This window comes from Lactuca serriola, chromosome 4, assembly GCF_051521515.1.
Source record: "Lactuca serriola cultivar US96UC23 chromosome 4, Lser_US96UC23_V15, whole genome shotgun sequence".
Taxonomy (NCBI): Eukaryota; Viridiplantae; Streptophyta; class Magnoliopsida; order Asterales; family Asteraceae; genus Lactuca; species Lactuca serriola.
The window spans coordinates 269,092,871-269,107,405 of NC_136411.1; the positions used below are offsets into that span (position 1 = coordinate 269,092,871).

Consider the following 14,535-nt stretch of genomic DNA (forward strand, 5'->3'; position numbering starts at 1 on the left):
CATTAGTGCAATGACTCCTCCCATGCCATTAAAAGTCTTTGGATTTGAGTTGGAGAACTCCTTGTAAGTACACTCTCTTAATTGACCATGGCCGGTGCCACGATTTGAATGATTAGTGCTGCTTCCTGTACCTCCATTTGCATTGGAGTTTATTTGAGAGAGAGTTGCTGTTACTGCTACTGTGATAGCAGCCTGGACCATGGCCGGATCATATGTCAGTGGTGGAGGTGGTGGTGGGGTTGCGTTTGTACGTGTTGATCTACGAGGAGGCATTGCACTGCCAAAAGAAAAAAAAATGAGAGGTTATAAGTTTTGGTGGTTGCGAGTTGAATGATATTGAGTTAACTTTCTTTAATAGTTTAAGAATTTGGTTTGGCCAACACAGGGTTTTGAGCTTGATTCATAAATAACGTTTGAATAGATGTACTTATGAATTGATCGGACTACTCATAATTAAAACAAGAAAGAGATATGCCCTATATATATTAAATATATAGTTGTGTTACATCTGAGTTTAGACAAAACTTTTTGACCTTTCTAAAGGTCTCCGATTACAGAAAGTTTTTAAAGAAAATTATATTCTTATCCGAAGTCCTAATTTATAACAAAATTTGAAATCCTGGCAAGCACTATTTGCGACGTAGGTTGCGCTTGGAGCTTGACTCCGCATCTGATTGCTTCGATTCCATTAGACGCCTATCAAAAGCGGCTTGTTGCTCCCTTAACTCGGCTAGGGCTGCAATCATTTGTGCCTGAAATGTCTCAGTTTGGAGTTGGGCATGGTACTGAATCCCATCCAGCCTACGGATGTCAGAAGTGTGAACCTGTACTTCTACGTTGATCTCGCGGATCCGGTTGGCTTGAACTCCGGATTGATAGCATTGGTTGGCTAGTTTTCCAACCATAACCGGAAGTGCTCGGTTTGCCGATCCCCCACCTCTGACATCATAAAAGTCTCGGCACATGCTGTAGGGAGGGCGTAAGCTTTGTTGTCGGCTCCAATGGTGGAGGTGACTTCCCCACACAGGAGTGGGTCCTTGGAAGTTCCTCACATGGACAGGAGGTTGTGGGGCCGGTGGATTGATAACCTCTGGCTCTGAATCTGTACCAGAGTCATCTCCCTCATCCAATTCTATCGGCTCTTCGTCTTCTTCGGGATCTTCCTCGACCCATCCTCCATTACCTTGGTTGGGGTAGTAGGGGTCATTGGGGTGGTGGAATCCAGCCATTGAGTCTGTACGAGAATAGGGTTAAGAATTGACTATAAGCTAGAGTACATGAAATTTACCCTTAAGTTTAATGGCTGATGACAACACAAAAACTCCCTTAGTATTATGTAATGATGTGCTTTTGGTATGTTTTAAAATTGTTGTCCACTGCAGACACTCCTTGGCACATATTAGTCGACTCTCGGACAAATATATTTGATCAGGCTATATTCTTCCCAGTTCCGATTACATGTCCCAAGGCGTACCTGTACTGAACAACTTATTTATAATACTTCTAAAATTATCCGATATGAAACTGTTATTAGTATGAAATGAGTGCATGCCTACTTTAAAAGCTAATTAAATTTAATTTCAAAAGTATGATTCTTCTCAGAGTGTTTTTGCCCAGTTGAGTTTATAGTTGTATACCAAAAAGAAATGGTTTTGATATACTTAATTCCCTATAAACAAATCTCTGATACCAATCTGTCACACCCCCAAACCAGAATGGCGGAAACGTTCGGGGGCGGAGGACGTCATATTCAGTATCATAACAGTTCATAGAAAGGAAAGTACACACCACCATACATATATAAAGGTTTTAAAAGTGTTTACATCGTTGTATTCATTACATGCTCAAAAGATAAATGCATAAACATCTTTCAAAAGAAATAATTAACGCCAGCGCGTTAATCCCCAAAAGTTGATTTCCAAACCTGCTTAACGGTTCCCTGAGAATACAAGTTATTTCAAAGAAAAAGTGTCAACAATTAAGTTGGTGAGTTCATAAGTGATTTAGAAACATTGAATGCCATTCCAAAATGAGTGTATGTTTTCCAAGAGAATCCCTTATTTTCTTATAAAAGTATGTAGTGCATGAGAGTATTTATGTTGAAAAGTGTAGATAGTTGAACCAAGAAAATCCCTTATTTTCCTAATAGTTGTTTTTTTAATGTCCAAGACTAAAAATTGGAAGCAATCCACATGCTTTAGAAGATTTTAAACATAGATTTATATAATAAATCTATCAGAAGATTACAGTTTGTTAGATAAGGAATAACTTTAGTAGCTACTCATTCATCAATCAGAAGTACTATAATAGTTGTGTATCCGATGAGTTTTATAACCATACTAAACATAATATGCCTGTAGCGATGTTCTTCAGGCGTCGTAGCGTTATGACAAACTGTCACCCCAAAGGAAGGACTGTAGCTAACAGTCATGGCGCGGGATCATGACTTCCCGTATAGATCTATACACATTTGACATGTTCTCCGAACGGGAGACTCTGGTTATAGACAGGACTTGTAGCGATACCCTCTAACAAAAAGGCAGTATTTGAAGATGTACACGTCTCATGGATTCTCAACTAAGTCTGGTTTAAAGTAATAGTTTTGTATGCAAAGTTTATCCTTTTTCACAATGTTTGACAAAGCATAAATCATAAGTTTTTAGAATGTACAAAACGGTTTAGCAACGAAGGATACTTTGGAATTACTAAATACTTTGTATAAATCTAGTGCATGTAAAGTATGACAAGAGTTTTCACATAGTAGTACTAAATCACAAGTGATTCATTTGATAAAAACGAGTAAAGTGAAATTTTATGAAATACACGATAATAACCGTATTTTTACTTGTATTTCCCCCCTAAAAGAGTATATATATAAAAAGAAAAACATTTAAAACGTATTTAAAGTGTGTTTGTAGGGGTATGAACTCACTTGAAAGTTTGAAGATAGCGAGATGAAAAAACCGGGCAGAGTTTCGTCTCGGGAAACGGATTTTTCTCGGGAATCTCAGGAGTAAAATCGATCTTCGGGACTTGAGCAAAATGATCAGGGCTTCGGGGCAGTGCTGGCACGGAAATCGAGGCAATATCGTGAGAGAAATGGGGTGAAATTTCCAGAACCCTCGCATCTCTATTTATAGTGGTCTGGGAAGCCTCGGTATGCGGGGCGTATGCTCGTACGCGGGGCGTACTCGTGCGTCACCCGTGACCGAGTCCTCGACTGCTTCGCTTCGGATGGGACTGATCGCGTAGACTCGCATAGGGGCGACGTGGACGGACCGAGACCAAGGCCTTCGCGTACGCGGGGCGTACGAGGCTACGCAGCGCGTAACTCGGATGAGGACGCTGACTCCTCCTTCGGATATTACGAGATTTTTGAATTAAATTTATATATAATTTATTTAATAAACTTCAAAAAATCATATCTTCTTCATACATACTCCGTTTTCGATGGTCTTTATATCCACGCGTAGGTGAGACTATGCTCTACAACTTTCGTTTAGACTCCGTTGGCAAATTATGAAATTATTTTTATTATTTATTTATAAAATGTCATGTTTAAGGAATTTCTTTAAAAATTCATAACTTCTTTATCTGACATCGGTTTTTGCCAGACTTTTTACCGCTGAAATACCATTGTCGAGACCTTCGATTCTCGTTTAGGTCATTCCGACCAAAATTCGCTCGATCTCCGATTCGAGTTTTTAGCTGTCTACTGCTAAGCCGAACTTGGAAAAATCTTAACTTCAATATACGAAGCCGGATTTGGGCATTCTTTTTACGTGCGATCCCGGATTAATGATATTAAACATAGTAGGAATTTAAATAGATACTTTTTGGTCATTTTATTATCAAAGTTAATTTTATTAATTCCAAGGTGGTTACAATACTTGACTTTTTAGGTCATTACAAAGAGTTGAAATATCGGGTTGTTACAGAACAAACCCGCGCTTGTTGGAATCACCTTATGGAATATGATATAAAAGGGTGATCGCAAGACGATAATATCATATAGTCTTAAAACCTAGATATATGGTTTGTTATTTGTTAATTGATTGTACATTGATAATGCGAAATTGCATCAGTAACTCGGTGTTATAAAACGCATTGTTGTGTATAGTTGGTTAATGAATAAGTAAATGCATATAAGTCGAAGTTTATCTGTAACTTTTATCTAAGAAGGTAAAAGCGATATCTCGGCCGCTCGATGATTTGATTTGGCTTATGTTCCGGGCCCGGTCAGAACTGAATTGATGTGTTCGATTAATTTGTATGTCAAATAAATCAGAGATCGAGAAACCTAAATGCTTGACTAACCATTCCATAGGATTGTCAGCATGATATCTAACAGAGGACGGTACGATCCCTTATCTAAAGGACAAGATTGATTAGATCAGAGTTTGACAGCGTCTTTGAGAGCTACGATTGCAAACCGAATTGTACTTGTGCATATAGTTACTAGACTTATCCAAGTGGGAGACTGTTGGAATAGTGTCTAAGGCTGCAACTATATTAGGCAAGTAATTGACCCGGTTGTGCATGGTCCTTTTGGGTTGCCTTCACCATAGCAACTTGATAGGATGATTTATTAAGAGAGAGGAAATATTATTAGTATATTATGAGAATAATATAAAGAATAATATATTGTTATTTGATTAATATAAGTCATAGAATTAATTGGAATTAATTTGGTGACTTAAAGAGATTAATTAAATAAGAGGGTATAAACTGTCAATTGTTTGATAGTTAAACTTTAGACTGTAAATCCATATAGATATGGATTGGACGGATTCTAGAAGCTAAAGGATAGCTTGAATCGTCCATTGCTTATCTAAGGAATGGATTTGGATAGCCTTAAGAGAAGATTATCCAATTAGGGTTTAGGTTGTAACCCTTAAGGAGTCTACAAGTATAAATAGACCCTATGGCAAAGAGAAATCGGCACTTCATCTAAAGTAAGAGAACCCTGGATGATTTCCTCCCCTCTCCTCTCTCCCAAATCATCCTCCTTGCTATTTGGTGTTTGTAAGCCATTAGAGGAGTGGCAATTGTGACTCTAGAAGCTCCAAGACAACAAGATCAACAAGGAATTCAAAGGTATGATTCTAGATCTGTTTCAATATTGTTATTACACCTAAATAGTCATTACAAGTCTTGGATTCAAAGCATGTTTAATTAGAAAGCCTAGATCCAAGCATTAGGGTTTTGCATGCGCACATAGGAAAGTTCTTATGGCTAAAACCCATCACAATCCTGTATAGATCTATACTCAAACTCACGCTCTCCCTCCAGGAGACTCTGGTTACAAAACGTGGCACAACAGTTTAATCCATGCCATGAAGTAGTATCTCACATTCTAGTTATCATGTACATGTTATAGTATGCGTGTACTTTCTATTAATGTTCTTGTATATGTTCTCTCCTCTGTACTTGTATATGTATATGTATATGTTCTCTTCTCTGTACTTGTATATGTATATGTGTATGTAAATGTATATGTTCTTTCTTTGTACTTGTATATGTATATGTATATGTTCTCTTCTCTGTACTTGTATATGTATATGTTCGCTAAACTATACCTATTATAGTTTACCAGTAGGTTTGTTTTGTATCCGACTTTGTAGAAACAACTCAATTGCTCAGCATATACAATTGAGTTATGTGTAACTTGAAAATAAGATTTAATATTCATGCATGCATTTAGCATGTATAATCATACATTAATTGACAGTCGGACTAGTACATACTACCCTAAGCCCATAACCAAACAAGGAATAAGAGTTAAGGTTATTAACAATAGTCCTAAGTCCATTAAAGTATACTTATACACTAATATATGCATGAATATAGTTTTGAAAGTAAAGAGTTTAGAAGTGTTTAAAAGAGTTTACAAGAGTTTTGAAAAGGGTTTTAAAAGGAAGTTTAACAGTGTTGTAAAAGTAGTTAATAATGGTTTGAAACAAGATATTTAATAGTGTGTAAATGTTTATACTAACACAATTACAATTGTGTTCAACTTGTATTCCCCCTAAAAAGCATTTAAAATAGTTAAAAGGTTGATTGCAGGGGTATGAACTCACCTGATTGTGAGTGATCTGGAAAGTAAGATAGATATAGGATGCTTGAGTTCACAAATGAAGTCCCGAAGCACTGTTGGATCCTATAAGGCATGTAATCACATATATGTGTATTCAATTAGTGTTTATATATACTAACTAGTATAGGGAACTACCTAAGGTTGTAGGAAACACCCCAAATGAAGTGTTAGGCTTGCAAATGGAAGCTTGGAAGGGGTTCACGGCCACCCAAAGATGGGTTTGCGGCCTTATAGAGTTCACGGCCTCATGAGGTGTTCACGGTCCAATGAACCTATGAAGGGTTCACAACCCTTATGAAGGGTTCACGACCGTGATCCCTTCAAGTTCATGAAGATGGTGATGAATCATGAAGAATCAAGGCTACGATCTAGTAATCTTTCAAGTATAGCAAATTTTAGGATGAAACACTTACATTTTTGGAGCTTTAGAGGGTTCATGGTCGAAGCTATTTGAGAGAAAATGGGGATGTTTACGGTTGGGAGGAGGAGAAGTGAGGAGAAAAAGGGGCCACTCTTATATATATAGGAGGTGGTTAACGGCCATGAACCTAGTTTGCGGCCGTGAACACCTTGTGAGGGGTTTTCTGTTTCAAATCAATTCCTCCGATCTTAAGCTAACACATCCTAACACCCGTTCATACATTACACTAGGCTTAAAAACTCTCAAACAGACCCTTAACAGGGCTAAAAGGTGACAAAAACATGTCTGACTTTTGATTGATTTGATTGACTTTACAAGATAGAAATTTTGGGTTGTCACAATATAGATACTTGTAGGATTTATGTAATGTTTTGTTAAATGTAACATCCATGAAATTCTAAAAAAATTTAAACTTTTCAAAACCAACCCAAGTATAAAAATTGTTTACAAAATCATTAATTATTACAAAGTGTTTTCAAAATAGTTCATATCAGAGTATCCTAGAAAACAAGTCATAACATGTGAGGAAGTGTACGGTCACACATCTGCCTTCCCGCAGTGATTCACTGTACCTGAAACAATAATCGATAAATGTAAGCTTGAAGACTTAGTGAGTTACCCCCCAAAATACACATACACACAAACATACACATATAATAGCAAACAACATACTATGGGTCCAGTCAACCATCAGGTTGGAATAACCTAGGCCCTCAACCATCGGATTGTAATGCCAACATACTATGGGTCCAGTCAACCATCAGGTTGGAATACCCTAGGCCCTCAACCATCGGGTTGGAATGCCAACATACTATGAGTCCAATCATCCTCGGGATGGAATACTCTCGGCCCACAACCATCGGGTTGGAATGCCCACATACTATGAGTCCAATCATCCTCGGGATGGAATACTCTCGGCGCACCACCATCGGGTTGGAATGCCCAATATGAGTCCAATCATCCTCGGGATGGAATACTCTCGTCCCACAAGCATCAGATTGGAATCCCAACATACTATGAGTCAAATCACCCTCAGGATGGAATACTCTCGGACCACAACCATCGGGTTGGAATGCCCACATACTATGAGTCCAATCATCCTCGGGATGGAATACTCTCAGCCTAGAACCATCGGATTGGAATGCCCACAACCAATCAAACATGTGCACCTATATCAAATAATCATATAACAGTCTATAGAGACAACATACTAGGGTGCACTCATCCTCGAGATGGAATAACCTCAACTACCAATCAAGCATGTGCACATATAACATGTAATCTCCTACTAGTATACAGACAGTCAGAGCAAACTACAGGTCACTAAGCATAACCATCCTATCTACCAAGATATCGATCTAACATATCAACAACAACAAATCCGAATAATAATTCAAAGGGTCGGCCTTGGTGCCTTAGACCCTTGGGTATAGTGAGGATAACTCACCTCACAATATCGATCTGAACAAAATAATTAACTCCCAAATTGTTGTCTCGCCAAAAATCCCGAACTATCCAAAATAATGAATACTAAATCAATACTTGGGATATCAATCTTGACCAAGGGTCTATATAGTCCATTTTGCCTTTTCTCTAATTTGGGCCAAGTCCCAATACCAAATCCATGATCTAAAGGTCCACATACACAAGACCCATTATTGGCCTAATTCCCAAATTGGGCCCAAATCCCTATAATTGGGCCTCACCCTAGGGTCCATTTCCATGTTGGCCCAAAACACTATTATTCAGAAGTCCAATCAAGGCCCAAGTCAAACCGGCCAAAGGTGGCCCAATCCTGAAGCCCAAATCGCAAAAGCCCAACAGAGGGCGTACGTAGGGCATACTCCTCTGGTACGTGGGGTGTACTCCGTCTAATGTTGACTGGAAAAGGGGACCACTGAATTGGTATGGGGCATACTGCTCTCTACGCGGGGCGTACGCGAGTCTGTACCAAAACTCTCATAAGTGCTTAATGGCTTAAGCACTTAAGCCCAAACTTCAGATCCATCGACCAAATGTACCCTAGAACTATAAAGTCTTGAACTTTAAGACTTTGGACGTCTAGAAAGTTCTTAATACATGGTCTTAATCCATTAAGACCCTTCTACTACATGCATGGGACACACTCAGCCATTGGGACATCATTTTTATCACTTAGGACCCTTTCTAGGGTCTGAAAGGACAACTTATGTCGTTCACCACATAGCATTCACCAATTTGGGACTTTTGGGGATAAGAAATGGTTCCATAAAGCTAGTATGGCAAGTTCTACATCATACAAGGACTACAAATGACAAAATAATAATAAAAGAGAGGATTCGGAAATATCAGCAAATTTCGGGATGTTACATTAAAATTAAAACATAACTTGCACTTAGTGTTTTTGTTAATACTTTGGACGTTGTATTAATAAATTTTAAGGTTTTGACTTATTTTTCTACAATTAATATTTCGTAGAATTTTTTATATTTATATCGTTTTGCTGTATTTTTAATGTTCAATAATAATAATAATGCTAAAAAGAGAAAACTATAATTAATGGCCACAGCTTTAGGGGCTACCGAGAGCGATAGTGGCAAGAAGAGCATTAATTGCGGCATAGAGCATTAGGGGTTAATACTTTTAGCGGCGACATTTTTGACCTTTGGCGGCCATGTTTGGCATCACTAAAGATTGATATTTTTTGAATATCGTTCGACCCCCTTCCATTGTCGGAATCTCCCACAGCCGATCTACACATGCAATGGTCGGTATTTTCTTCTCGTTGGCTTTTGTTGTTTAGTGTTTGGTTTTGTTTCCACAGTCTTCTTTCTTTGAAGTTCAATATTTTTCTTTTACTCCACATTTGTTTTATATATACGTCCTGCTTTGGTTGGTGTATGTATGTGCTACTTTTTTGTATCTATTTGGTTATATATCAAACACAACATTGTTATTTTAAGACAAAATGGTGTTCATTTTGGCATAGCATTTTAAAAGATAACATAGTTCCCAAGAAAACACGAAGAGTAAGCAACTAGGAGGAGCAAGTATACAAGTGAGAGTATTAGCCATTGATAAGTTTACTATTTAGCAAGGAAATCCTAGAGGTGTAATGGAGAACAGATGGTACTAATGACACAAGTGAGAGTGGCCAACACATACCCCCTGACTAGTTTACTCACTTCTCATGGTATTTCCTTGGTTCAGAAAGGAAAAATATAATTTGATCTGAGATTTTGGAATAAGCACCATAGTCCTCCATTATGATCCCTTGAACCACGATCAAAAAAAGGTTAGCTTCTTTTCTGTTATCAATCGTCAACCACACATGTGCATTTGTCTCGGTGCTCCTTTAGTTCCTGCATTTAAGGGGTGGGGGATTGAAGTTTATATATTAAACTGGTTCCATTAATTTGTTATGAACATTATGACAGAGAGTTACTATGCTTGACATGCCCTGATTGTTACAGCCTCCGATGGATGTCAATGGGAAAATAATTGCAATTTTTCTGTATCTCCCAAAAAGGTAGAACAAGGTGGGATGGGGACTCGTCCTTGATCTCATGTCTGTTCAAAGATGTGAATGCTTACCTCATCCGAAATAGCCCTAAAAACCTCGTCTAGTCCTGTCCAATGCAACATATGCACGACTTGTTTGCGTTTGTTAGAAGAGATATGACAAGACGGGACTAGATAAGTTTTTTAGGTTTATTTCCAATAATAAGCTAAGTATGAAGATGGCATTCACGTCTTTTTGCCTAGAAGAGAGATCATGAACGACTCTTTATCCAACCTTGTTCCTGAACAAAAAATTAAAATTTTTATTAGTCTGGTCCAAACAAGCACAATATACAAACCATGTTACTCTGTCGTATCCTGTGTTGGGTAAAAAAAAATCAGAGACTAGGATTAATTCTCCCAAATAAGAGCACGACAATGCATAATACCTGTATAATAGTTGTAAACAAGGCAACATAATAAGACTGCTAGAGGCGTCAATGTATAATACCTGAATCTGTCTTTGCAGAAACTTGACGTATTCAACCGCCTCTTCTAGCATGTCTGCCGTATTGGTTTGCTGCATCATAAACCCATCTCACATTAGACCTTGTGAGTTTTATATTCCTCTTAATTAAAGGAGAGGCTTCAAAGTGTTTTGAGACTAGATTAATCTCATAAACAGACATCTTAAAAAAAAAAACATTTAACATGAGCATAAGCAAGTCTTCCTTTGCCAAAACAAGAGACACGCCTACTATTTTGGTCAAAAGAGCCACTAATCAACTCCAAAATTGATATGGATGATATATCTATCCTTGACTAGCTATCAGTAGAATAAACTTATAGCAATTGATAAAAACAGAAAAAGTACAAGATCAAAATCTGGAGCAGAACCCAACTAAATTTTGGATTGAAAAGGAAAGGCTGCTCCACGTCTCAGGTAGGAGTCGGTACATGATATACAGGGAAAAGGCAGTACTGTGTCTCCATTGACAGATTTAAACAAGTTACCAATAAAGGAAAGTTCTGACGGAAAGAGATTTACCTTATCCATATTCGGAACCAGTTCTTGGAGCTTCCTTATTCTGTCACTAATCCGAGTCCTTCTAACCTTAAAACCCAAATTAGTTTCACCAGTTTACTCTCTAATCACCATTTACGAATTCAAACAACCTAACAACAGAACACAACAGAACAGAAGGTTACCCTCTCGGCGATACTCCGAGGATGAGTGGCACATCCGCGCTTTGCTCGTACTCGACACGGCACCGAATCCCCCAGAAGCTTATCCATCTCAACATCCAACAACGCGCTCTGATCTCCGCTCTAAATAACCAAGTTTTAAAATCAGTCTTAATTAATTTGATATTATATATATAATAAGCAAGTTGCAGTATTAAATAATGAAAAAATGTATGTATAAACTGACGAGCTGTGTGGTGAACTTGGGTTGTTGGTCGTCTACATCGACAGCCCTGGATGGTTTAACGTTGTGGTAGGACGATGAGAGGTAGTCGTCGTAATTGGAGAGATAGGCATCAGGATTGTTGATCTCAGAAAAGAATTCGGCGGGAGAGCTGTTCTGTCGGCTAGGTAAGAAGATATTGGGATCAACGTAAGTAGGTCTGGAGGGGGTGGGGGTGCCTGCAATGGAAGCTTGCTGATGTGGAGGTGGTTTTGGTGGGTCAATGATTACATCTTCTTCTTCTGATTCTAGCAGTGCTTCCAGCCATGTCGCCGGAGCTGACCGGAATCTGGATAGTCCTCCACCACCGCCACTGCCTGTCGGTTGCATCTTTACTCCTCTGTTGGATTACCTTTTGGTTAAGCAACTCGTGTTTATCTTGCTACTACAGATTTTTAATTTATTTACGATAAAAAAGATGAGTGAAAAGAGGTGGATTGGAGGAAACAACTGCTACGTCACCGCTTCACAGGAGTAAATGCTCTGCAACATCTGGCAATTAAATACTCTACTTCCTATAAAACACGTATCGTTCCAGAAAATAGTTTAGTTTCGATTATAAAAAAGAACAACCTCATGTAGGGATGTAACAATATAAAATTGTCATTAATCAAACCAATATTATTATATATAAATTTTAAAAATATATTATTGGGAAAATGACTCTCGAGGGTAATTAACTTTTGCGTTTTTACTCATTTGGTCCCTTTTCTTTTTTTGTATTCAATATACCATCGAACTTGTTGTTTGTGTTCACCATAACCCTTTTGACCGACTTTTGACCTGTGATAACTGGTCAAAGGGTTATGGTGAACACAAACAACATGTTCGATGGTATATTGAGTACAAAAAAAGGAAAGAGACCAAAGGAGAACAAATGCAACAGTTGGTTACCCTCTTGATTCATTTTCCCTTTACTCATTTACAGCAAATCTCACATCATCTCCTACTGATATTAATGACTTTATGAGACTCATTCTTGCTTCTCTTCAAAACATAACCCACGAAAGAACATTATTCATACATGTACAACTTTGTAATGCACTTGAACATTTATTAGGGGAATCTTGACTAAGCAGACACATTTCATGACTACATTTACATTTTCAATCAAATGATTTATCGTATCATGGATTCTAGACAAGTCTACAAACGAGTGAAATCACAAGTACTATGATTTTTGAGTTTACTTAGCTTTAAGATCGAACTCATGAGATAACATACAACATCAATATGTACAATATTATGGTGATGTGTCTACAAAAGCAACATGATATTGTACATATTGATGTTGTATCTTATCCCATGAGTTCGATCTAAAAGCTAAGTAAACTAAAAAATCACAGCACTTGTGATTCCACTTGTTTGTAGACTTGTCTAGAATCCATGATACGATAAATCATTTGATTGGAAATGTAAATGCAGTCATGAAATGCGCCTGCTTAGTCAAGATTCCCTTAATAAATATTCAAGTGCATTACAAAGTTGTACATGTATGAATAATGTTCTTTTGTGGGTTATGTTTTGAAGAGAAGAAAGAATGAATCTCATAAATTCATTAATATCAGTAGGAGATGACGTGGGATTTGCTGTAAATGAGTAAAGGGAAAATGAATCAGGAGGGTAACCAACTGTTGCATTTGTTCTCATTTGGTCCTTTTCCTTTTTTTTTGTACTCAATATACCATCGAACTTGTTGTTTGTGTTCATCATAACCCTTTGACCGACTATCACAGATCAAAAGCCGGTCAAAAGGGTTATGGTGAACACAAACAACAAGTTCGATGGTATATTGAATACAAAAAAAGGAAAGGGACCAAATGAGTACAAACACAAAAGTTAATTACCCTCAATAGTCATTTTCCCAATTTTTTTTATAAAAATATAGATTTTATTATGACTTTTTAATTTTTTTGAAAAGTCAATAATTAAAAAAAAAGGTTTAGGTATTATAAAGGTAAATTGTCAGAAAAGTATAAATATTTTCAGAAAAGTTACATTTTGATCCAAATAATTTTTTTAACATTAAAGTCCCGATTATTTGTAAAAACACGATAATATGTTATTTCCTATTAAAAGGAAAAAATGTATTTTTTGTAAATTTGAGTCGAAATGAAATAATCAAGATTCTATTTTCAAAAAAAAAAATCTTTGGACTAAGGTATAATTTTTCTGAACATATTTGTACTTTTCTTACAATTTCCCTATTATAAAAGACCATTTAAAACAATTTTTTATGAAGCCTTTGCAAAGGAGTTTTATAGAAGTCCCAAATTGTAATTTTTTAAAACTACTTATGACTTATTAGGTTTACAAAACACATAAAAGACAAAACCACCCTTTAACTTACCCTTATCATTGTGACGGTCTCCAATACCTACAACCTCATCGTTGCTATCAAACGTCGACCATAACCTGAAGGTACATCGCCTCCCAAAACCTACATGTAGTTCGAATCTGCAATCTTCTTTTCTTCCACCGCCTATAATTGTTGTCGATTCCATCTTTTGGTGTTACTCCAGCTGATCGATTCCATTTTTGCAATTGATTTCGAGCCTGCTCATGTATCAAGTAATAATACTTATTTTTTTTCTCTATCTTCTATCTGTTCACACGATTTACATTGCAACAGGTACCGATTATTTTTACTCTCTATCTAATTGATTGAAGCACCTGCAATCGCATTCCACCACCTTGCATTCTTATTTTTGTGATTGGTTGTTGAATTTGATTGTTGAATATGATGTTAAAGATGATTTGCATCCTTATTTTTTTTAATGATTGTTGAAATCATATGATTTTTGATTTTGAAGATTCTCAATTTGCTTCACAGTTTGCATTTGTTTAACATATTGATTGTTATGATTTTTGATTTTGAACCTGCTTTCAAACTGATTCTTTACATGGTTAATGTAATGTGTTGTTGCTTCATAATTTCAGCTTCAATATTGGAGTATATTTGATGAATATAGCTGAGGGAATCGTCTTGATTATTGTGATTTATGATTGTGAAGCTGTTTTGATTGATTATGAATTGGATTTTTCAGAAAATGGACCAAAATATTGTTA

At 37.0% G+C, this 14,535-nt stretch overlaps 1 protein-coding gene across 3 annotated transcripts; it reads right to left on the reverse strand.

Moving 5' to 3' along the window:
• Positions 1-9,506: 9,506 nt before the first annotated feature.
• On the reverse strand, positions 9,507-11,961 carry LOC145097024 (transcription factor bHLH81-like). Of its 3 annotated transcripts, none has more exons than XM_079034492.1 (6): positions 11,431-11,961; positions 11,208-11,327; positions 11,047-11,112; positions 10,510-10,578; positions 9,957-10,300; positions 9,507-9,859 (listed from the first exon to the last, which is right to left on the reverse strand). In XM_079034492.1, the coding sequence occupies exons 1-5, from the start codon at positions 11,794-11,796 to the stop codon at positions 10,271-10,273; spliced, it is 651 nt and encodes a 216-aa protein (XP_078890618.1). In that variant the 5' UTR covers positions 11,797-11,961; the 3' UTR covers positions 9,507-9,859; positions 9,957-10,270. The 3 variants fall into 3 exon arrangements, with proteins under 3 accessions (XP_078890618.1, XP_078890617.1, XP_078890616.1); XM_079034491.1 differs by having other exon boundaries at positions 9,943-10,300; XM_079034490.1 differs by lacking the exon at positions 9,957-10,300 and having other exon boundaries at positions 11,431-11,957.
• Positions 11,962-14,535: the final 2,574 nt, after the last annotated feature.